General features: G+C 35.8%; 2 protein-coding genes across 4 annotated transcripts; one reads left to right on the forward strand and one right to left on the reverse strand.

Annotated features, from left to right (window-relative positions):
• The first annotated feature begins 258 nt into the window (after positions 1–258).
• Positions 259–6,555, forward strand: LOC113718810 (ABC transporter B family member 11-like). Of its 3 annotated transcripts, none has more exons than XM_027243726.2 (12): positions 259–692; positions 965–1,019; positions 1,109–1,284; positions 1,365–1,586; positions 1,660–1,898; positions 2,025–2,550; positions 2,914–3,187; positions 3,379–4,271; positions 4,804–5,070; positions 5,179–5,442; positions 5,575–5,868; positions 6,079–6,555. In XM_027243726.2, the coding sequence occupies exons 1-12, from the start codon at positions 387–389 to the stop codon at positions 6,433–6,435; spliced, it is 3,873 nt and encodes a 1,290-aa protein (XP_027099527.2). In that variant the 5' UTR covers positions 259–386; the 3' UTR covers positions 6,436–6,555. The 3 variants fall into 3 exon arrangements, with proteins under 3 accessions (XP_027099527.2, XP_071927733.1, XP_071927732.1); XM_072071632.1 differs by having other exon boundaries at positions 3,379–4,190; XM_072071631.1 differs by having other exon boundaries at positions 1,115–1,284.
• Positions 6,556–10,327: 3,772 nt separating this feature from the next.
• On the reverse strand, positions 10,328–17,207 carry LOC113719599 (ABC transporter B family member 11). The gene is made up of 12 exons (XM_027244837.2): positions 16,848–17,207; positions 16,578–16,632; positions 16,312–16,487; positions 16,006–16,227; positions 15,681–15,919; positions 15,004–15,529; positions 14,337–14,610; positions 12,942–13,813; positions 12,164–12,430; positions 11,789–12,052; positions 11,333–11,626; positions 10,328–11,031 (listed from the first exon to the last, which is right to left on the reverse strand). Exons 1-12 carry the CDS (start codon positions 17,175–17,177, stop codon positions 10,675–10,677), a joined length of 3,876 nt encoding a protein of 1,291 aa, XP_027100638.2. The 5' UTR covers positions 17,178–17,207; the 3' UTR covers positions 10,328–10,674.
• Positions 17,208–25,865: the final 8,658 nt, after the last annotated feature.

The following is a 25,865-nucleotide window of genomic DNA, read 5'->3' on the forward strand; positions in this document are numbered from 1 at the left end:
ATTAAACTCTCTGCCAGATTCATGCGTCTTTCTGGCATTGTCGTTCTTAAAAGCTGGCCATATTTCTCAAGTAGCAGTAAAATAGAAGTTCTACAATCGCTTTCCAAGTTTTTGTTTAATAACTGGGGTAGATATCATTTATTGGCATGAAAATCAACTATCTTCCGTACAATTTTTTAAACTCATGATGATCATGCATGTGTATTCTCACTTAAATATAATTAAGGATTCAAAGAAAATCGAAGAGAATTCCAAACAGTTCAGTTCATGTCATCATCAAGAAATTAACTATAAAACTCTGCCTATATATGACTCCCTGAATATAATGCGAGGCATCCAGCCATACCATTTCCATTGAGTGTGAAGTAATAAAATCTGGTCAAGAAATGGCTGAGGAGAGTTGTTTAGATGGAAACACAATTAACGATCGAAAGACTTCACCAAAAGCAGCAGGCTATGAACAAGATTCAGATTCTAAATCTAGAAGGAAGAAGAAAGTGGCCCATAAAGTTCCATACTACAAGCTTTTCTCCTTCGCTGATCCTGTTGACTATGTCTTAATGGTGGTTGGTACAATCACAGCAGTTGGAAGTGGGATTTCCATGCCCCTTATGACAGTGCTATTGGGAGAGATAATCAACTCCTTTGGCGAGACACTGGATAGAAAACAAGTCGTACATGAAGTTTCTAAGGTATGAAGCACTCTAGTTTTATAAACAAATTGTAAGTATGTTGCTGTTTCATTATGGAATTAGAAAATAAGCAATGGTATTGTGTTCAGATTATAGTCTGCCAGGCCAGAGTCTTATCCTGTTTGTGTAGAAACTACAATTTTCAACTCAGCTTCTCTATTTCCATTCAAAATTAATTATCTCAAAGAAGCACATATTTCATCTCTATTCAATGCAAGTGTAACTATAGTTTCTTGATAAAACATTTATATAACTAGCAATATCAACTTCAGGTATCTTTAAAGTATGTATACTTGGCTCTGGGATCTGGAGTTGCATCGTTTTCTCGTAAGTTAATTTGATTTCCTGAATAGTAGTTTGCCCTATAGTAGCATGATTCTTTATCAGAGAAAATCAACAATGACCCTTCTTGGCAGAGATAGCTTGTTGGACAGTCACAGGAGAGAGGCAGGCCGCTAGAATAAGAAGTTTATACCTGCGAGCTTTATTAATGCAAGATGTTGCATTTTTTGACAAAGAAACCAATACTGGAGAAATTATTGAGAGGATATCAGTTGATACTATTACTATTCAAGATGCCATTAGTGAAAAGGTATGGCTGCTTAGACACAGAACAAGAAGTTCTCAGCATCGTAGAAGCATAATATGATATATCTCTATTTGATTCAACAGGTTGGAAGATTCATACAGTTGTCAGCTTCCATTTTAGGAGCTTTTGTTATAGCTTTTATTAAGGGGTGGCTACTCTCCTTGGTCTTGTCGTCTTCAATTCCGCTACTTGTCCTGACTGCTTCTACAATGACTATGATACTGGCAAAGCGGGCATCTCGGGGACAAGCAGCCTATTCAGTTGCAGCAACAGTGGTCGAACAGACTCTAGGCTCAATTAGAACAGTAAGAACAGTGATAGAATGGAAGCTGTTTCATATTCTATAGTTCTTGACTAGTGACATTTTTTGGAATTTAGGTGGCATCTTTTACTGGGGAGAAGCAAGCTATTGCCGAATATGACAAATCCCTGGATAAAGCTTACAAATCAGGAGTGCGAGAGGGCTTGGCAGCTGGTTTGGGACGTGGTACCCTTGCGTTTGTTTACTACTGCAGTTATGGTTTAGCGTTATGGTTTGGAGCCAAAATGATCTTAGAGAAGCACTATACCGGAGGAGATGTCCTCAATGTAACAATTGCCCTATTAACTGGATCCTTGTGAGTATCATTATTCTTTGTGTCTATGCATGATAAAAGTGCAATGCTTTTATGGATTTTATTAATTTTTTATTACCAAGTCCTTGAATTGCTAAAAAATTTCTGGTCATTTTGATGTTCTTCCAGTTCCATTGGACAAGCATCCCCTTGCTTGAGTGCATTTGCTTATGGACAAGCTGCAGGATTTAAAATGTTTCAGGTAATGAATAGAAAGCCAGTTATAAGCCCTTCCAATTTGGGTGGACTAAAATTGGATAATGTGGCTGGCAATATAGAACTGAAGGATGTCTATTTCAGCTATCCAGCAAGGGTACATGAACAGATATTTAATGGATTTTCTCTCTTCATACCAAGTGGAACAACTACAGCATTGGTTGGACAAAGTGGAAGCGGAAAATCAACGGTTCTCAGCCTTATCGAGAGATTCTATGATCCACAAGCAGGTCAAGTCTTGATAGATGGTATCAACATCAAAGAGTTTCAACTTAAGTGGATCAGAAGCAAAATTGGTCTCGTCAGCCAGGAGCCTATATTGTTTGCCTCGAGCATTAGGGATAATATTGCATACGGCAAGGAGAACACGAGCCTTGATGAAATACAAATTGCAGCCCAACACGCCAATGCTACTAAATTCATCAACAACTTACCTCAGGTTTAGCTTTGAGACTCTTCTGAATAATGTTCTTGGATAACATGTACTTATGTTTGTAAAGGTGTTTTCTTTAGAAATTTCTTTACAAACAAATCTTCGCAAGCTTGGCACGTCATGCAGACTTTTAGATGCAGGATGTTAAGGACATTGCCAAGAATCAGCAGAGTCAGACATGAAAGGATCTTTCTCAAAGTTGTTATCCGAGATTTGTACAAGATGCGTTAATTTTGAACTAGGCTAGATGCAGAAAAGAGAAATTTCAGAGAAAGAATCTATTGTTTTTCCTCTTTTTCATCTTACACCTTATCTTCTCATAATTTTCATGCTGTTCAATCTCAGTGTATCTGCTTTTCATATGGTCAGGGACTAGATACGATTGTTGGTATGCATGGAATTCAGATGTCAGGGGGACAAAAGCAGAGAATTGCCATAGCAAGAGCAATTCTGAAAGACCCTAGCATTCTACTTCTGGATGAAGCTACAAGTGCTCTTGATGCAGAATCTGAACGGATTGTGCAGAAAGCTCTGGATGGAATTATGGTCAACCGGACGACAGTTATTGTAGCACATCGTCTGAGCACAGTGAAAAATGCAGACAAAATTGCTGTGATTGATCAAGGAAAGATTGTTGAAAAAGGTTAGTGCTTTCTGGAACAAACTGTGAAATACCAATAGGTAGAAGTGATGGTTTGGAACAAACTGTGAAAGCTAAAATCTTTTGTGGATAGATAAGTCTTAGATTTTGATTGTATATCGTACGCACCATTGATGACTTGCTTGTTTAGAAACTCACAAGATAATTGCTAATTTAATTTATCAAACTTTCAGGTCCACATAGTGAGCTACTACAAGATCCTGAAGGAGCATATTCCCAGCTTGTACGGTTACAACAGCCTAGTAAAGGATCAGATGACTATATTTTGGATAATCATCATGATGGACCAGAGATTAAAGCAGATTCTGGAAGACATTCGAGCCAAAGAATTTCCTCCTTAAAATCCATAAGCCGATGCTCATCCGAAACAGGTAACAGTAGCCGTCACTCATTATCTGTATCAACTGGTCTGCCTACCGTTGTCAGGATGCTAGAAACAGGATCGGGAGAATCCCAAGAATCAGCTTCCATGCCATCAAAGAAAGACCAACAAAGTCCACTTTACCGCTTGGCCTATCTTAACAAACCCGAAATTCCACAATTATTGCTTGGTTCCTTAGCAGCTGTTGTTACTGGAGCACTTTTACCAATTTTTGGGGTAATTCTCTCAAAAGCAATCAAGACCTTCTATGAGCCTGCTCATGAGTTTCAGCAGAAATCAAGATTGTGGGCATTATTGGTAGTAGTTCTTGGGTTGTCTTATTTGTTGGCAACACCATTAAGAGCGTATTGTTTTGCTGTGGCAGGATGTAAGCTGATTAGATGCATTCGGTTGAAATGCTTTGAAAAAATAGTTCATATGGATATAAGTTGGTTTGATAGGCAGGACAACTCAAGTGGTAGAATTAGTTCCCGGCTTTCGATTGATGCAGCATCAGTGAGGAGTCTAGTTGGCGAATCGCTTTCCATGCTTGTTCAGAATAGTGCCACCGCTTTTGCTGGATTGATTATTGGTTTTGGAGCAAGCTGGAGGTTATCCCTCATAGTAATATTCATGTTACCACTCATTACCATTAATGGATACATGAATTTAAAATTTTTAAGTGGATTCAATGCGGATGCAAAGGTTTGTCCAATACTTGATCACTGTTGACAGAATTCTCAAGTTAAATGCATGGAAATCAGAAATCATATTTACTGTCATGATGAGTGGTAGACACTAAATGGAATTGTCCTTAATTCGGAAGACACACTTTGTTAGTGCCACAAAATGAGATAGTTCTGACTAAGTACATACTTTGTTATTGCCACAAGATGAGATAGTTCAGTTTGGAGAGGTTCACGTATACTTTCAGAAATAAAAATTTTATAAAGTAAATAATTCCTGCAATTGATGTAGATTGCATTTAGGAGCTTGTGTATGTTCTGATGATTTGAAAACTTAGTCAGCAAAAGGGAACATGTTCTTGCATAATGTTTCTCCTTTGGTTATTTGATGTGAATTCAATGAGCTGCTGTCTTTGCATCTTCTTGATATATTAGAGAAACTAATGACCAAAAGTTTTTGTAATCAACTCCTTGTAATATGCATATTCAACTTTTTGTTCATGGAATTTCTGGAATGTACAACACAAGTTGGAATTCCATTCTGTTTACAGAAGTTGTACGAGGAAGCCACTCAAGTAGCCAGTGATGCAGTTGGAAGCATTAGGACAGTTGCTTCCTTTTCTGCAGAGGATAACGTGATTCTATTGTATGAGAAGAAATGTAAAGGCCCGGTGACAAAAGGAATAAAACAAGGATTATATAGTGGTGTAGGATATGGTTTGTCCATGTTCTTCTTGTATGCAGTTTATGCAACCACTTTCTATGCTGGAGCTCGACTTATTAAAGCTGGCAAGATAACCTTTGGTGATGTTTTTCAGGTAAGATATGATATCTCATTTTCCATACTTATTTTTCTAATTGTTGAAGATTAAAGTGATTTACATCTTTCTTATCTCATTTGATCTTCCTCCAAACCTGATTGGCAGGTCTTTTATGGCTTGAGCATGGCAGCAATTGGCATATCTCAATCAAGCGCCCTTAGTCCAGACGCTAGCAAAGCAAGAAGTGGAGCTGCTTCTATCATTGCACTTCTTGACCTGAATTCGCCCATAGACTCGAGCAAAACCTCGGGAATTATATTGGACAATGTTAAGGGAGATATAGCATTTCAGAATGTCAGCTTCAGATATCCAAGTAGACCTGATGTTCAGATTTTTAAAGATCTTTGTTTGGCTGTCGAGTCCTGCAAGGTAAACTCTCATGAGTCATGAATGGGTTTCAATTTCTGAAGTTATTTAGTTTACGTTACTGCATCCTTTACTGAGTACTTGATTCACAAGAGTACTTCATTTTTAATTGCCAATTTGCAATCCATTGTTTAGACACTAGCTCTGGTCGGAGAAAGTGGGAGTGGAAAATCTACCGTCATTTCGTTACTGCAAAGATTTTATGATCCTGATTCTGGTGAAATCACACTAGACGGAGTGGAACTGAGAAATCTGAATTTGAAATGGTTAAGGCAGCAGATGGGATTAGTGAGTCAAGAGCCTGTTTTATTCAATGGCACAATTCGTGCTAACATCGCATATGGCAAAGAAGGCAGTGCCACTGAGGCTGAAATTATATCTGCAGCAGAAAAAGCAAATGCTCACCAATTTATCAGCGGTTTGCAACAGGTCTGAACACTAGTTCTTCTCTAAGTTGTTTACTATATATATGTCAAGATACTTTCCAATCCCTAGACCTTCCAAAAGAAAAAGCTTATCTTGCTTAGCTTTTTCATTCCTTCCTTTTGCCATCTCATGGTTTTGCTCTCCAATACTATATGCATTCCTTGTTTAATTGGAACTGCTTTGTTGATCAACCAAAAAAAATAAAAAATCCAGGGCTACGACACACTCGTCGGTGAAAGAGGAATACAATTATCAGGTGGACAGAAGCAAAGAGTGGCGATTGCCCGAGCAATTATAAAGTCCCCCAAGATCTTACTTCTTGATGAGGCCACTAGTGCTCTTGATGCTGAATCTGAGAAGGTAGTTCAAGATGCATTGGTTCAAGCTATGGTTGGGAAAACCACAATAGTGGTGGCTCATAGGCTTTCCACAATTAGGGGCGCAGACTTGATTGCAGTTGTTAAAAATGGAGTGATTCAAGAGAAAGGAAACCATGAAAGCTTGATTAGTATGAAGGATGGCATGTATGCTTCTCTTATGGAACAATATTCTAGTGCTACATCAATATAAAGGACAACGTTACCATATTCTTTTCATGAGAGTGAAGCTATAAGGGGAGCCTTTTCATTCCATCAAATGTGTTCATAGTTATATCCCAATATATCTAATGAATCAAACTATTTTATTATATGTTCTGCGGTTCTACTTAGCTATTCATAGTTGTAGGAATGCAACGGGCGGTATTGATGAAGCATATGCTTCTAAAATACTGTGCAATGCAAGGCCAGAACAGCGCAAAACAAAGTCTCTCAGTATGTTTAAAACTTCAATCATCATTGTTCATAGTGTGGTAATAACGTGAACTCAACATCCAACAATACTTTCAACAGAAAATAGACCAAAGAAATTAAATTTAAAAGGCTAGTGTCGTTCAAATGAATAAAAACCAAGCCTAGGTGTTTCATGAAATGTCTCATTCAGATGTGGTTGTTTGGAACTTGATGATTCGTGGGTATTGTAAGATAGGAAATGTTAAAATGGGATTTCAGCTATTCAGGCAAATGGATGAGAGGAGTATTGTCTCTTGGAATACGATAATTTCGTGTTTGGCGCAGATTGGGAAGGGATAAGGATGCTTTGGAGCTTTTTCATGAAACGCCGAGTCAAATGATCTCTTTCAAGATTTTGTAACACTGGGTAACGCACTAGTTGACTTCTATTGCAATGATTTAGGAAGATGGCCAGAAAGAACGTGGTTTCTTGGAATGCAATGATTTCAGGTGTGGCTTTCAATGGCAAGGGGGGAACTTGGGGTTGAATTGTTTGATGAGATGACAGATGAAGGTGAGAACCCGAACGATTCAACTTTTGTGGGAGTTTTAGCATGTTCTTGTTTAGCTTGATGTTTCGAAAGCATGGTATAAAATCCAAAGCATGAGCATTTTGGATGCAGTCGATCTTCTTGGACGTAATGGTTGCTTAAAAGAGGCTTTTGATCTAATAGAGACAATGCGCCCCTGGGGCGCAGATCAGCTGGCTAGGGGATAGCCTCATTAGGCCCCAGGTCGTGTGGTCGATTCTGGCTCTCCTACCGTCTCGTGTATTCTTGGAGGGCGAGGTGCACGGACGCAAGGAGATTAGTCTGACAAAGTTGGGATACTCCCTGTGTTGAAAAAAAAAAAAATCTAATAGAGACAATGCCAATGAAGCCAAATGCCCGATTATGGGGTGCATTGCTTAGTTCTAGCCGAACTCATGGTGATATGGAACTTGCAGAAAGAGTTGTTAAGGAGCTTATTAACTATGTGTTGTTGTCAAATATATATGTGCAGAAAGGGGGGACTGGGATGAAGTTGAGAAGCTGAGAGTGTTAATGAGAGAAAACCGTGTGATTAAGGTGCCAGGACAGAGCATGTTTGTGCAATTCCAAGTTTGAATGTTGGATATGCAAAGATGGGAGCAGATATAATGTAGCAAATTTCATGAAAAAAAAAGTCCTTTCTTTGTCAAAAAAAAAAAAAAAAAGAATAAAAACCGTAACTAGTCTAAATCGATGTCTTCAAAGAATAAGTGCCTAGAAGCTTTATTCTAAGTATCTCCACACCGAAATTTGGTCCTCTACGATCCGCAATCTCTAGTAACGGCCCTATTCCCAGTAGTACTTTTGCCCAAAAATTTATTAGAAAGCCCGGAAAAAATGGTATTGGAAGAATTAACTGGTATGGGAGTACCTGTGTGTGCGTGGTAGACATGGTCATGGTTTAGATTCGAATCGGAATTAAATTGAAATTGGATTGACAATTTGTTGAACCAGAATCGAAACCAGCTCTGGGGAACCGAAATCGTGACTAAAAGTATGGTTCAGATTCACAAAAATTAAAATCAAAATTATAACTAGCAAGTTTTTGGAACCGGAACCGTCTATTATAAGAATATATTTTTTTTTTTGGGGGCAAACATATGCATGTACTAATTTGATGAGAAAATTGAGATATTTTTCCTATTCTATTTCAATTCCAATAAGAAAATTATTTGTCTTTTGTTTTAGTTAAAATGTTTAATAGATATGAAGTATTTTCTCATTAAATTGTATCATTTTCTTTTTCCAGTCAGCTAATAATATAATAAAAGTGCTTTTTCTTCTAAATTCATGTTCTTTAATTTCTTTTTATTCTAAACACATTGTTATATTGTTTTATATTAAATTTTGTAACCATTAGTGATTAAATAGTAATTAGAAACAACTGGAATAGTAACCAAAATAAATTGAAACAGTAACGAAAGGAGTCGGAACTAGAGATTCCAGAGTTGTAACTGTAACCATCCTTATAAGGACCGGTTCTAGTTCCACATTTTTTTAAAAAAAGGAAAATTTACGATTTTGAATTGAAACTGGCAGTTTTGGAACCGTGGCCACTCTTAGCACATTGCATCTAACTTTAACAATATAAAGTTTGATGTCTATTAATAAGGAGTATCCATAGTGTTTGATAATACAATATATTAACTAATATCTAAATGGTTTAAGAAGTATATTAAGTAATAGTATTTTTGCATTTTTTTTCTTTTTAGTATGGCAAAGAAGGTCACAGTTCTAAAGTGCGACCTCCTTTCAAGATTTCTTAGCCCTTTTTTGTCGATTTAAATCCCTGTTTGACAAGTGAGTTTTTTGGGTGTTTGTCTAAAACTTTACTGTAACTTACTGTAGAAGTTTTTTAAAAAATTTTTGAAGTGTGTTTTTTTTAAATATTTTGAAGTGTATAATTTAAAAATTTTTAGAAGTTTTTTAAGATTACTGTAACTAAAGTTTTTAAAAAACTTGTAACAGACAAACTTGGCAAAAAATTTGTCTGCAAAACAAGGCATAACTACTAGGTGTTGCATTCCTGAAATAAGACCATCGCCCCTCCCAGCAAAATTTATGCCAAATCATAAACATCTTTTTTTTTTTCAGTTGAGTGGAAGCTGAAACCAAATTGTATATTTAGATGTCTGCTCTGTGATCTACCCAAAAGTTTGGACCAAAAAACAAATGAAAGAAGTCATGTAGGGGTAACGTAAAATATATGCTGCCCGCCAATTTTTTTTTTTTTTTTTGGGTAATTACTCACATCCAAACTCTCCTAACAAATTTCAACAAAAATTTCGTGAAACTTTAACGGGTTGTAAGAAAAATAAGGGATAATTTCAGAAACCTCCTCTAGGGTTTGTAATGATTGCAGCCACCTCTCTTAAGGTTTGCAAAATTAGAGAAACCTCCCCTAAAAATATGTTTTAATAACAAATGGTGATGTAAGCACAAAAAGTCTAATGAATATCCTATGTTGCCCCTATTTGATTTGTAAAACAAATTAAATGACAAAAGAAATCAAATATCAGCATTACTTACTAAGTAAAAAAAATTGGAGTCTTTTATTCTTCAGTTAAAGAATCTGGCGTCCATCCAAAACATTGATTGATATTTGATTGCTGAATTTGGTTATCAAGCGAACCATCTAAATATTGTGTTCTAGACAATGATAATTTTTAGACACAGTCTAAAATCATTGTAAGCCTAAAACTGAAACTGAAATTCATATCATGCTCTCTTTTTATCCTCTATCATCAATATAAGATTAAACATAAAAGTCCAAAAAAATTAAGTGGCTATATTGATTTGTTTTCCTTCTACTACCAATATTGGAAGCCTTCGTTCTATATCCCCTCAATCAAGTACCCCTTTTTTTCGATGTATGTGTTTGATTATAGATTTTTTTCTTGTTCATAAATCCTTAATGTACATAAAAGAAACATATGTAATCTTTGATTAATTCTCCTTTCGATCCTATGAAGAAGGTAAACTCAATTTCAATCAAATTTTACACCAAAAATAAGTAAATATCATTTCTTTTCCGGTTTTTGACCACACTGGTCGCATGACCCATCATTACACAACTATTTGGATACATAAAACCCCGTCATCCTAAAGGGGTAAAGTGTATATATCTTGAGTTTAGGAGGGCAAAATGTTATACACCCTCAAGTTCAGGGGCAAAGTGTAATTAACCCATATGATAATACAGTCTAATTCATTAGATGGACTGGAATATGAATACCAATACAGTGAACGTGGATATATATATATATATATATATATATATATATATGTACAAATTGCTAGCAGTTCAGTCACTGTTACACAGGAAATCCTAAAAGGAAGGAAATCATTGCAGGTTACAATAAGGCATCAAATCAAAACTAAGGGTTAAAACTAGAAAATTGGGCCAGAACCACAAAACACTGACTGTGGAACCTTCTCATATCGTAGCTTCATGTAGATGGAGCACAGGCATATTGTTCTACAAGAGAAGCATAGATGCCATCTGCTATACTAATCAAGCTTTCATGGTTCCCTTTCTCCTGAATCACACCATTTTTAACAACTGCAATCAAGTCTGCGCCCTTAATTGTGGAGAGCCTGTGTGTCACCACTATTGTGGTTTTACCCTCCATAGCTTGAACCAATGCATCTTGAGCTACATTTTCAGATTCAGCATCAAGAGAACTAGTGGCCTCATCAAGAAGTAAAATCTTGGGGGACTTTATAATTGCTCGGGCAATGGCCACTCTTTGCTTCTGGCCACCTGATAATTGTTTCCCTCTTTCACCTATTATTGTGTCGTAGCCCTGAAATTTTTTTTTTGCCTTTTTGTAGTGAATCAACGTAGCTCTTTCAACTAAACAAGGAAGGTATAGTATTGGACAGCAAGAGTATGAGACGTTGAAAACAAAGAGTGTGAAGTTAATTAAGGGAAACTGTTTTTTGCATTGGTCTAAGGAATTTAAAGTGTCTTGGACCTTTCTAATAATAGTGATCCATAATCAGAAAACATAACTAATCAATTTTTTTTTTTTTTGTACTGAATTGAGATAGATGGATTTGCTTGAATGTTAACACAAGCTCAACAAGTGAGAGTAGTGCTCAGACCTGTTGTAAACTGCTGACAAAATTGTGAGCATTTGCTTTTTCTGCTGCAGATATGATTTCAGCTTCTGCGGCACTACCTTCTTTGCCATATGCAATGTTAGCACGGATTGTGCCATTAAATAAAACAGGTTCCTGACTTACTAATCCCATCTGCTGCCTTAACCATTTCAAATTCAGTGTTCTTAGTTCCATTCCATCTAGTGTGATTTCACCAGAATCAGGATCATAAAATCTTTGCAGTAGTGAAATGACAGTAGATTTTCCACTCCCACTATCTCCAACCAGAGCAAGTGTCTAAACATTGAGATGAAGATTGTTAATTTCACTTCATGTTTCTCTTTCGGATTAGAGAGGTGATGAGAAACCAGCTTCTTTTGCCAGAAAAATGCACGGCAAAGGATGCAACCAAGTACATTTAAAAACTTCAGCAACAGAAATCCACTCACGAAAATTTACCTGGCAAGACTCAATAGCCAAACAAAGATCTTTAAGAATCTGAACATCAGGTCTATTTGGATATTTGAAGCTGACATGCTGAAATAGTATTTCTCCCTTCACATTGTCTAATGTAATTCCTGAGGTTTTGCTCGAGTCTATAGGTGAATTCAGGTCAAGCAGTGCAAAGATGGAAGCAGCACCACTTCTTGCTTTGCTAGAGTCTGGACTAAGTTTACTTGATTGAGATATAGCAATGGCAGCCATGGTCAAGCCATAAAAAACCTACCAATTACGTGAATTGGAAGATGATCAATTGCAACAGAAAAGATATAAATCACTGTATTATTTGGTAGCTAGAAAAATGATAAAGGAAAATGCCATTGCGTATCTTACCTGGAAAACGTCACTAAAGGTTATCTTGCCAGCCTCAACAAATTGAGCTCCAGCATAGAAAATGGTTGCATAGATAGAATACAGGAGGAACATGGACAAACCGTATCCTACAGCACCATACAATCCTCGTTTTATTCCTGTTGTGGCAGGGCCGTTACATTTCTTCTCATACAAGGATATCACCTTATCCTCTGCAGAAAGGGATGCAACTGTCCTAATACTTCTGACTGCATCAATGGCTACTTGAGTGGCTTCCTCGTATAACTTCTGCAAACAGAATGGAATTTCAACTTTTATTGCACGATCCTCTAATCCATAATCAAATACTTGACTCCCTTAATTTGAACATACCCAACCAGCTTTGAAACTTATCTCATATTGTTTTACATTTTCCCTACTGCTTACTAACTCTGGAAATTATCAGCACATACTAGTTGTAGGACTATTTCATTTGTGAAAGCATAACTAGTTTCTGCTCAACCATAAACGATAAACTAATGCTTCTTCCTATAGATAGTTAATCAAATTTCTCCAAATTGAAGGACTATATCAATTTATGGCAGAAACAAAGTATATACCTAGTCATAACATATGATTCATAGTAGATATCCTCTGGTTCTTCAGAATTAAAAATAAGTTTGTTTAGTGTCTATGCTAACAATCTTGAAAGCAAACACGAGTTCTGATTTCCTTTAACCAAGTCAAAAGTCAACACCAATACTCTTTCCAAGCAATTTGCTTAAGAATTCTGTCTACAAAAATCAAGTTTTGGACAAACCTTTGCATTAGCACTATATCCACTCAAGGCTTTCGAGTACATATACCCATTGAAGCCAATCAATGGTAACATGGATATTACTATCAGAGATAACCGCCAGCTTGCTGCAAAACCAATAAGTAGGCCTGCAAAACCTGTTGCACTGTTCTGAACAAGCATGGAAAGTGATTCACCGACTAGACTTCCCACAGATGTTGCATCAATTGAAAGCTGGGAGCCAATTCTACCACTTGAATTCTCCTCCCTGTCAAACCAACTTATGTCCATATAAACTATTTTCTCAAAGCACTTCAATCGAATACGTTTGATTAGCTTACATCCTGCCACAGCAAAATAGTATGCTTTTAATGGTGTTGCCAACAAGGAAGCCACCCCAAGAACTACTAACATTAATGCCCAGAATCTTGAATTCTTATGAAGTTCATGAGCAGGGTCATAGAATGTCTTGATTCCTCTTGATAGAATTACCCCAAGAATTGGCAACATTGAACCAGTAATAACAGCTGCCAAGGAACCAAGCAATAGTTCTGGAATTTCTGGTTTGTTAAGATAGGCCAAGCGGTAAAGTGGAACTTGTTGTTCCATTTTTGATGGCATGGAAACTGATTTTTTTGATTCTCCCACTTCTGTTTCTGGCATATCAATTGAAATGGAGAATGAGTGACGGCTGCTGCTACCTACTACAGATGAGCACTGACTTGTGGATTCCAGATAGGAAATTCTCTGGTTCAAATGTCTTCCAGAATCTACTTTGATCTCTGATTTATCATGATTATCGACAATGCCATCATCTGGTCCTTTATTAAGCTGTTGTTGCCGTATGAGCTGGGAATATGCTCCTTCAGGATCTTGTAGTAGCTCAGTATGCGAACCTGAAAGTTCGAAAGGATTGAATCGGATATAAGCATTTTTACCGGCCTAATGGACCGAGAAACAAGTAATTTTAGCTGCAGAAAAGGTCTAAAGTATGATTATTCTTCAGGTAATATCTGGCAATGTGAGAACCCTTTCTCGATGGACTCAGAAAAGATACCAAGCACCTACGTTAAGTTTTTGAAAGCTGCGGGACATCCTTCAATTTGAAAAACTTGACTAGTCACTAATTTCAGTTAGTGAATTTCAGTGCACAAGCCTTTTAAGACAGATAATTAAAAGTTACATTAGCATTGTGATGGTATTAATCATCCAAACCCAAAGCAATATGAAGGGTTTGCAAGAGAGTGTCCTAGAGAAGCAAGTGATGGAGGATGCGAAATATGTCTACTAGTGAACTAATACTATCAAAACATGAGACTTAGCTATCTACAAAAGATTTTAGCTCTCCATAGTTTGTTCCAAACCGTCATTTTTACCTATCAGCAAATCATTGAGGTAGTATACTTCAGAAGCACCAACCTTTTTCAACGATCTTTCCTTGATCAATAACAGCAATTTCATCTGCATTCTTCACAGTGCTCAAACGATGTGCCACAATGACAGTTGTTCGGTTGACCATAACCCCATCCAGAGCTTCTTGCAAAGTCCTCTCAGATTCTGCATCAGGAGCACTTGTGGCTTCATCCAATAGTAGAATTCTGGGGTCTTTCAAAATTGCTCTAGCTATGGCAATTCTCTGCTTTTGCCCCCCTGACATCTGAATTCCATGCGAACCAACCATCGTGTCTAGTCCCTGAGCATATAAGTACGCTTAAAAATGTCAAAAGAGAAGCTGTTAAAGCACAATTGAACAAAAAGGAAATTATGAGAATGCAAGGTTTAAGTTGAAAAAAACTTCTGCGGATTCTACTGCTGAATTTTTGTTGTCGGTATCTGGGCCAGTTCAAAAGAACTCATTTTGGAGAAGGCTGTGAGAGAGAATTTTTTTTATGTCTTACTACTGCAAGTTCTTAGTATTGTCTTTAATTTTACCTGTTGGTGCAGGGTTTAACATCATGCAGCTAAAGAAAAGCCTACATTACGTGCCAAGACTTCGACCGTGATTTGTATTTTGTAACAGTTTTGAAAGAGTGCACCTCTACAAACATAAGTTCTTGCCATCCAGGTAAGGGTCTCAAAGCTAAACCTGAGGTAATTTGTCAATGAACTTAGCAGCATTGGCATGTTCTGCAGCAGCTTGTATTTCTTCGGGACTTGCGTTATCCTTTCCATATGCAATATTATCCCTAATGCTCAGGGCAAACAATACAGGTTCCTGGCTGACAAGACCAATTTTGCTTCTGATCCACTTGAGCTGAAATTCTTTGATATTAATATCATCTATCAGAACTTCACCTGCTTGAGGATCATAAAACCTCTCGATAAGGCTGAGAACGGTTGATTTTTCTTGTCCACTTTGTCCAACCAATGCTGTAGTTGTTCCACTTGGTATGAAGAGAGAAAATCCACTAAATATCTGTTCATGTAGCCTTGCTGGATAACTGAAATAGATATCCTTCAATTCTATAGTGCCGGTCATATTATCTAATTTCAGTCCATCTGAATTGGAAGGACTGATATCTGGCTTTCTCTTCATTATCTGATATATTTTAAAACCTACAGATTGTCCTGATGCAAATGCACTCAAGCAAGGGGATGCTTGCCCAACAAAACTGGCAGAAAATCAAAATGATCAGAAATTTGTTAGCAATTAAGGACTCATACGATCACGTTAACCAACATCAGGCCATCAACCCCAAAAAATGCAACCTCTTCAGGCATGGCATCTAAACACGCATAGACAAAAAGAAAAATGTTACTTACAAGGATCCAGTTAGCACAGAAAGCGTTACATTCAGGACATCTCCTCCAGAATATTGTTTTTCGGCAATCATTTTGGATCCAAACCATATGGCTAAGGCATAAATACAGTAGTAAAAGAACATGAAAAGACCAAAACCGAAACCAGCTGCCAATCCCTCTTGCACTCCTGAATTGTAAGCTTTATTTAGGGATTTGCCATATTTGGCAATTGCTTGCTTCTCCCCTGTAAAAGATGCAACCTAAATTCCAAAAGCAAGTTCAATAGTCAGGAAAACAATAGGCTTAAACAAATTCCATTGCAGAACTATTCTTAAATTATTCTTACCGTTCTAATTGAGCTAAGAGTCTGTTCAACCACTGTTGCTGCTACTGAATAGGCTGCTTGTCCGCGGGATGCTTGTTTCGCTGGTTGGATGATCGTTACAGAGGACGTAAGGATGAGTGGCGGAATTGAAGATAACAAGACCAAGGAGAGCAACCAACCCTTGTTAAAAGCTGAGGCAAAGCCTCCAACAACAGAAGCCGACAACTGTATGAATCTTCCGACCTGTTATTTGCATCAAAAAGGAAAGTAACATATTATGCTTCAGTGATGCTAAAAACTTCTTGTTCTGTATTTTTGCACTGACACCTTTTCACCAATGGCATCTTGGATAGTAATAGTATCAACTGATATCCTCTCAATAATCTCTCCTGTACTAGGGTCTTTATCAAAAAATGCAATATCTTGCGTTAATAAAGATTGCAGGTATAAACTTCTTATCCGAGCAGCCTGCCTCTGTCCTGTGACTGTCCAGCAAGCTACCTCTGCCAAGAAGGGGCATTGTTGAGTTTCTCTTGTAAAAAGACCACGGTTCTGTTGAGCAAATTACAGTTCAGGTAATCAAATTAACTTACGAGAGAACGATGCTGCTCCAAATCCCAGAGCCAAGTACACATACTTTGAAGATACCTGAAGATCATTTTGCTCGTTACATAGTCAGGACTTCACAAGATACTGCACTTACACTTGCATTTACCAGATATACCACATATGTAGTTAGCTTTGAGATAACTTCTGAATGGAAGTAGAGAAGTTAAGTCGAAGATATTTTCTAATTTCTTAAATGGAAAACTGCAACAATACTGAGAATTGGTATGCTAAACTGGAGTGCTTAATATATATACCTTTGACACTTCATGTACAACTTGCTTTCTGTCCAGTGTTTCACCAAACGAATTTAACATCTCTCCCAGTGTCCCAGTCGTAAGGAACAGACAAATCCCAGCTCCAGCTGCTGCGATTGTACCAACAACCATTAGGACATAGTCAGCAGGATCGGCAAAGGAGAACAGCTTGTAGAATGGAACTTTATCGGCCATTTCCTTTTCTTTTCGACCATTATCTGGATTTTCTTGATTGCCTGACGCTTTCAGTGAAGTGTTTTGGTCGTTAACTGTGCTTCCATCCAAGCAAATTTCCTCAGTCATTAATTGATTGCAGTGCTTGTTCTCCATTTCTCAGGTATTGGTACTTCACACTCGAATGGAAATGGTATAGCTGGAAGATTAGCATTTGATTACTCCAGCTTCATATATATGCAGACTTGGTAATTAAAATGATGATGAGATGGGACCAAGAGCTTAATATTCTATTAAATATTCGTCAAATCCGTAATCATATGTGAATGATCATACACCATGGATCATCCAAAGAGCCAAAGAAAAAAAATTGCACGGAAGATGGTTTGATCCTCATAAGAACCAAAAGAGTTTAGTTATCTATCCATTACCATTACAAAAGAACCATAAATCTTGGTGTTTTAAGCGTAAGTAATATTTTGGTCTTAGTTTTTCTTATTCCCATTATGTCCTTATTAATTGATGATTGAAGTTTCATATTGTGTCCTTTTTATTTAATGATGATTAAAAGTCACAATACATACATGTTCGTTTAGAACTGTTAATCACCAATAAGAAGATAAAAGGTTAAATTGACAACTAAATTCATCATAATATAGCATGAAAAGAGCAGAATGGCAAGAATAATTACAAAATACTAAGACAAAAGATTTACAAGTACTGAAACTGAATAACATTTATAGTATCCATATTTTTAATTTGCAATTTACCTTTTAAATTTGTGCTTTTATTAATGTATCTTTTCTCCTATTATCCCAACTTCTCAAAGTCTTGGACTAGAAGAAGTCATCAAAATATTGCTTGGAAAGTTTCTTTTCAAAATTGTTCAAAATTTTGATTTAGCAATTAGTCTTTTAAGGAATGTGTCGGTGGCAAAGAATGGATCATTGCCTAATTTTCATTGATGAAATTTTATTTCTGTGAGGCTGAAAACTTGCTTATAAATGCACAAAACTTAGGAAGACGATAGTCTTATGGTCAAAAAAAAAAATCCCTTTAATATAATGTGCTAATCTAAAACCATCAATTAATTCACACTATTCCTGCAACTCTTCAATGGAAAATGGGGTAATAAACTGGTTGGATTAATCATTAATTGAGCCATTCATGCCACATGAAATAGCTTAAACCAAGATTTAGTGAGGAATCTACAAAAAGACTTTTTCAAGTTGCACGAGAAAGAAGGTTAAATTATGAAGTGGGCAAATATGATGGTTGGATTGGAATTAGAAATTGATTGTGTTGGTAAAGAAAAGGAAAGTTTGGATTCAGAATTTCAACTTGCATATACTTGAAACTACTCTTGGAGAATGTTAAGGTATTATTTTAGCCCCACCTAATTTTCTATGCAAATATACGAATTTAGTCTAAGAGATCTTTAAATTGTTGTCCAGAATCTCTTTCACAATAGCTGCAAACGAGCATGTTTTAGCAAATGCTTTGCTAAGTTTGGTTTCATGCCCTGGTTTGATAAATTCATACAAAATTTCATCTTCTTGCAGTTGTAACTTTGATAAAATATACAGTTACTTAGCCAACCTTCCATCTTTAGAGTTTTTTCATGTAATACTTGTTTAACATTTAATAGGCAAAAAATATTTTGTATGAAAATGTAATATCTTGAGAAATATATTTACGTATAAAACACATCTTACCAAGAATCCAGAAACAGAAAACTAGAGCATTGTACGAATAGACTCCTAATTATGTAGCAAACTGGATTTCATTTTTCTCAATATCTAGTTAAGAAATTTGATCAGCGATTCGAACGTCATTGTCGGATTCAATTCATATTTGGCTTCTATAGGGAATAAATTTATTAACACCAAACATCTTAAGAGTTGTAGAAACAATTGAAAATTTCATCGTGAATACAGATGGGATTTTTAGATGTTACCGGAAACCCTTTGATGCTGAGTCTACATTCTTTGTTGACTCGAACATTGGAGTAGCCCTGAGGTTACCGTCTGAATTTCTCCTTTGTTACCCTTTTGTGCAGAGAAATGTCCGGCCGGCCCTTAAACTATTACTTTTGTATACTTTTGACCCCTAAATTGTACTACGTAGTGTTTGAACTTTTAAACAAATTAATGTGTAAGATTTTAGCCCTTCTATCAATCCCCGTTGTTTGAGCTAATGGAATGAAGTGGCAAAATAGTCCCTTAACGAAAAAATGAAAAACAAAGGATGATGAGTTTTTGGCTATTTTTTCTTTTTTTCCTCGTGAATTTTCCCATCCTGTAGCCCCAATTTTTATGATATTCAGTAAGAATGATAAGAAATATGATAGTGTAATCTCTTTGCTCATCTTCTCATTGTTTATTTTTTGTGGAAGGACAATTTTGTCCCACCATTCGATTTGGCCAAACAACAGAAATTGACAGAAGGGTCAAAAGCTTACATATTAATTTATTTAAGGACTTAAACAATACAAAATATAGCCTTAGGGGTCAAAAGTGTATAACATGTAACAGTTGAGGGACCGGCTGTGCAATTCACTCTAAAGAAATCTAATCGGGCTTTAAGAAGGACATACCAGAAACGTATACGTTTACGAAATGTGAGTGTGATAGAAAATTGGTTTTATTAAAGAATTGAGAAAATTTCATCTTACTTATATAGTAGGATTTTAAATATTTTAATAAAAATAAACATCTGATTCCTCTACAATGCGTGACAACTCACCACTGTGATTTTCATAACATCTGTATTTCTTTGTGACAATTAATTTTGTGAAGATTTGGTTGCGAATCTTTGAAACTGAGGAGGATCAACAACAAATTATTGGGCTAATTGCAGCCAAATCTTTGCCAAATTTTGACCGTCCATAAGCCAACAAAGTTGGTTATGAAATCAGCCAATAAAAAGTTCACAAATGTTTGCCGATTGAGCTGTAGCCACTTGTGAATATCAGGAAAAAAACAATGGCCGATATATTGTTTATACTTTATACGAAGCTTCATTGTCATTTGGAAGAAAGTAGAAATTGCAGCATGTTGAAGAGCTGAAGATAGGAGCTAAATCCAAATTACTAATCTAGCATGCTTACGATAAGTTTAGATTTTGATCATTTCTTTTATTGCTTAATACAATGATTAGATATTGTTAGTCTAGTGGGGGAGGGTTGCAACTAGATCGTACTGTAAGTAAGAAATCTTAAATTTAAGAATTAATTACATTAACCTCCCTCGAGGTTTGATCAAACTATCAATCAAACCTCAAGGTTTAACCAAATAACAAATATCCCCTTATACATAACTTTTGTTTTTTTTTTTTTTGATAAACGATACCAATTTTATAAATATTAACACTTGATAATACAAGAGCTAATTACAAAAAGAGGTAACTACCCCCATATCCTTTCTAACTAACACTGATAGCCAAGATGGGAATGAACCTTCCCATTCATTAATCCTTGACTGCAAATTGAGCCATAGCATGGCTACAACCATTAGCAGTCCTGGGAACAAACAAAAACAAACAACATTCAAAACTCTTCTTTAGGTCCTCAATGTCTTTCAGGATTGTTTGTAGTTTACATTCTTGCACATTGTCTGTGTTGATTAGGCTCACTACATTTCTGCAGTCAAATATGGATCTCTATTCTTGTCCATCCTGCAGCTTTGGCCATTTCCAGCGCACTCCTTACTGCTAAAGCTTCCTCTATGGCTGCTTCTCCTCTTCTCCTCGCCGCGATGCCTTTGGCTTTCACTATCTCTCCACGCCAATTCCTTGCAATTATCCTCAATTTCTGTTAATTGAGTAAGTTTAGATTTTGATCATTTCTTTTATTGCTTAACACAATGATTAGATATTGATTAGTCTAGTGGGGGAGGGTTGCGCTAGATCTTAATGTAAGAAGGGTTGTAAGTAGGAGATCTTAAATTTAAGGGTTAATTACATTAACCTCCATCGAGATTTGACCAAACTACCAATCAAACCTCAAGGTTTAACCAAATAACAAATATCCCCTTATACATAACTCCTATTAAATAAGTTAAAATAGAGCCTGTGAAAAGACCAAATGCCCATAAGTTTAAACTACCTGGTTACAAAAAAGCAGTATATACACGGATATACCTCTTTTTATTTTATTTTCTATTTCTTGTTAAGTTATTTTTTCATCCATTTCTTACGTCATCTCCTTCCTCGCAAAATTTTTCTAGAAGCTTTCAAAGAGGCACCATGACTGCAACTATTGACACTATGATTCGCAGCTCGTGGTTGCCGGCCACCATTGTATGATGAACGGATTTAGCGAAGCTCGCACTCAAGCTTGGATATTAGATTTTGTTTATATAGGTTGCAATTCTAGAATCCAAAATGCCCACAATGCTGCCAAATGAGCCTAGATAAGAAGTCTTGCAGCCCGCTGTGGCCGGCTACAGTAGTACGATGACGGGTTTTAGCAAAGTTCACACTCAAGACTAGATTTTTCATATAGATTGCAATTTTAAATTCCAAAAACGCCTATAATGCTGCCGAATGAGCCTAAAGAAAGAGTAAATCATCTAAGACCAAAATCTACAAACTATATACCAAAGTTATTCACATGAAACTCAGAATACAAAAAACCAAGAAAAAAAAACCCCACAAACAACAAAGTCTCCCATGAGATTTGAAATTGCAAAAATTACCACATAACTACATGAACTTTACAAATAAAGAGAACTCCACCACAAGAGATGATTCCCTTCTTACCTTTTGGATGCCTATAACTTTTAATTGGATTTGAGTTGTATGGATTTAATTTTATTTATCTATGAGTGCAGGTACCCGTACTCCTAGTATTTGACTGATGCATGAATTTGGACATTACTTTTGACAGTGAAGAAGACCGAGAAGCAAAAAAATGGAGATAGTGGTTGTGGTTGGAGCAGGTGGGCTGGTGAGCCAGAAAGGGAAGTAGGAATGGTAGAAGAAGGTGATTGTAGTGGACTCGATTGGTCGCTCCGTTTTGGTTCAGTTTTGCCGCTGTTTTCTTTTTAGTATTAGTATTTCTTTTGATAAAATGAAATTACTGGATATGTTCAAGCAAAAAAACAAGTGCTTTTTGGTTTTGATCTTTTAATATGATTAGAAGACAACGTGCTTGATATTTGATTATGTTTTTGCTTTCCTTTTATGTTTGATATAAGAAGTTGAGTTTTTTTCTTTATAATTTGTTCCAAGTATTTTTTTAATTTCAGCTATATTTTCAATTTTGTTAAAATTTCTAATTTAAGCTTTTTTTATTTTCTAATTTGTTAGGAAAGGGCATTTTTGGGCTCTCAAATAATTCATTGCTGACATCGACAGATTATCTAACGTCTATAGATGCTAGGGAGCTTTTTGTTAAACGTTTGGTCATTCAAAGGGCGAGACTGTTATTTACTCAAAATTTGAGGCTTGATTGGTAATTTGGCTTGACTTGAAGGGAGGTCAATGTAATTAACCCTAAATTTAATACCTTCCATTAAAAGAAAAAAAAAAGATATTGATTAGTATTTAGGGAGGCATAGGATAATTGTCCACTTAGCCTTATGGACACAAACTTGTGACGTATATCCTAATTTTAGGAGTCTTATATTTGTATCCATCGCAATTTCAATTTTTAGGAGTATGTCCTAATTTTTAGAAGTCCCATGTTTGTATCCTAGTTTTTAGTCAGGAGGCCCATGTTTTGATCTATGGCAAATTTTAGGAGTCCTATATTTGTATCTATGGTTTAGACGTATCATATTTTTAGGGTCATTATTTGTAGGTGAACTCTATTACATATGTAAGGGCGCACAAAAGAAGAAGTCACAAAAATAAAAGTGCAACTTGGGATTTTTCAATAGCTTTGTGAGAAGAAGTGAATTCTCCAAATATGGTTGGAGATATTTATCACCTTTTGCATACATTCATTTCACTAAGCCATAAAAACAAAGCAAAGTGACTTAAAATATTGAGAATGGAAATATGTGTATCGCGAAGGGTTTTAAGTAAAAATGATGGATGAAATTTAACACCGAATTGGAATATAACATGGCTTAAATAATTCTGGTGAATTATTTTACATAAAAAAAGTTATCAGCAAATTTAAAAGGGAGTTAAAATACCATCTCAAGGATAGGGGTGAAGGATGGATTGGATGGTAGGGAGGGAGAGAGTGTAAGTGAGAGATTCCGGATTTGAACAAAACTGTCAATAGGGTCGAATCAGCCCGAACTCAGCCCATTCAGTCCGAAAAAAGCTCACTAAGCATAAGGCTCCGTTTGGCAAATGAGTTTTTTGGGTGTTAACCTAGAATTTTGTTGTAGTTTACTGTAAAAGTTGTAGGAAAAATTTTTAAGATGGAAAACTTTTTTTTCTTTTCTTTGTCTTTCTTTCTTTTTCTCTATCTTTTTCTTTTTCTTTCTCTTTCTCTTCTTTTTTTCTTTTTCTTTCTCTTTTTTGGGTGAATTACTTTACATAAAAAAAGTTATCAACAATTTAAAGGGGAGTTAAAATCACCATCTCAGGGACAGAGGAAATGGATGAGTTGAGTGGTATGAAGGGAGAGAGTGTAAGTGATAGATCTCGGGTCAAGACTTCATACTTACACTATTAAAAAAAAAATCACCATCTCAAGGGGCAATGTTAAATTCATTATTCAAACTGGTAGCTTTAAATTCACTTTTTCAAATAGAGAAACCCCAATTTTAGGAAGCTGCTAAAATGTGTGACTAGGTTTGAAATTTTAGATAGAAGTAAGATTATTTCGAATACAAGTCCTTGATATCATGCATAGTATTATTTATTTTCTTCCACCTTACATAGTTAGACTAGTACTTTATAAATAAAGACACTCTTTGGCAGCATTTTAATTGCTTCAATACATTTAGTTTGGCTACAAAAGCTAACAACCAATATAATAGAACTAATGACATTTGATTTGATGTTTATGCCTAATTGCAAGAATTCCACCAAACATCTTTCCCTCAGAATAAATTTGACGTTGAAGTAAACAATCAGCAATCCACTTCCCCATTTTCTATTGCCTTAAAAAATGATAATAAAGAAAAAGAAATAAGTGTAGTATTCTTTGATGAGGAAATTGTCCATATATTCTTCACATCCCACTAACACTCCCTCCACCCTAAGTAACATTTTTTATACCTTAATAGTTTGTTTCAAATAACATTCATTTTCCTTAATTGGAATTTTTAAATTCTACACACCTTTCTTCTAGACATAATCTTTACAAAAATGAAAATGAAAACAAAAATAAAAATAAAATTGACCCATATTTTCTCACTATCTACTATTGACATTTTAATTAATTAATACACCAAGTCCAACATTTTTTTTTGTTAAAACTACTTAACCCTCGTAAGTATTTCTTTCGTAGGCTTATTTGTGTCATTGAGTTGTAAACATTCTTGCCATTTCTAGGTCACATTGTTGATTATATCACTCAAGATTTCTTGTAATATTACAAAAAAGTAAAAGGTAAATTGCATATAACCCCCACGTAGATTCATAGATCATCACATGACCCTCTAACATTACAAAATATCCATATAACCCCCTATGATTTTATGTAAAGTGAAAATTTGATGAAGAAAGCCTCATAAGTTGAAATACCAGCATTGTCTTTATTTAAGCACTAAATTGAGCAATGGCCCGACCACCTTATAAAGAACTTTAGAGAGATTACGTGAATAACTACAAAAATTATGGAAAAATAAAATGGATATTCATTCAAATCATGATAAGAGAGCTAAGTAGATATTATAATTCCATCACATGCATTTTTAAAGCGCATCATATTCAATTGTTGTAACTATTAGATTTTTCCACCCATTTTTACTTTATACAAAACAATAGCAGCATTATGTGGCTATTTGGAAACCTTAGAAGAGTCATGTAGCAATATAAGGAATAAGAGGGGATTATGTGTATTTTATCGAAAAATAAATGGAATTAGAGTGGGGTGGAGAAGAATCCTTATACTATATATGAATGACTTTTGGTCAAAACTTGGGTTTGAATTTCAAACACAAGGGTAGGGATGTTTTGGAAATATGAGAGTGTTTGGAGTGTAGTTAGAGCTTGAGGTACGACTTATGTTTGCGTGTGTTTCCCTATGTTTACTTAAATGCCCTTGTATTCATTTAAATACTCCCTCCGTCCCATAAAATTTGTCGTTTTTAGGAGAACGTGCAACTTATATATAGTGATATTTGTAAGAAAGGGAATTTTTACTTTCCTCTTATACCATTATTGGCGAACCATCTTTTATTTAATGTATTGATAATTGTGAAAAATAAGTGGTGGGCCATATCAAAGGGTAAAGATAAAATTTCATTGAAAAATGTGAATTGACTTTTATAAAATGACAATTAATTTGGGAGAAAAAAAATGACAAAAATGATAGTAAATTTTATGGGCCAGAGGAAGTAGCTACTACTGTGTTTAAGGTTATGGATACTTTGGGAATGCAACCGCATTTGAAGTGTCGTGTCGTTGGAGCAGTGGGTACAAGTGGTGCTGAAGGTAGATTTTGAAGCCACAGTTGTAACAGGAGCGGAGAGTATATCGGCAGCCATCATCGACAAGATAGGAAATCTCAATCTTTCCCTTTTCCACTAACCCAAAACATCTAGATTTGCATTTGCATCACAAGCATACCTACTATCCTATAAATAAACATCTAAATCTGATTTTTCTGGTGGAACCCTATCAATTTCACTCACATGCATGTGAAACTTTTCTTTACCAGTTAAAATGGCGGGTCCAGTCATTTTCTATTTCTTACTAGAAGAACTAGAACCTTCA

This window comes from Coffea arabica, chromosome 11e, assembly GCF_036785885.1.
Source record: "Coffea arabica cultivar ET-39 chromosome 11e, Coffea Arabica ET-39 HiFi, whole genome shotgun sequence".
NCBI lineage: Eukaryota > Viridiplantae > Streptophyta > Magnoliopsida > Gentianales > Rubiaceae > Coffea > Coffea arabica.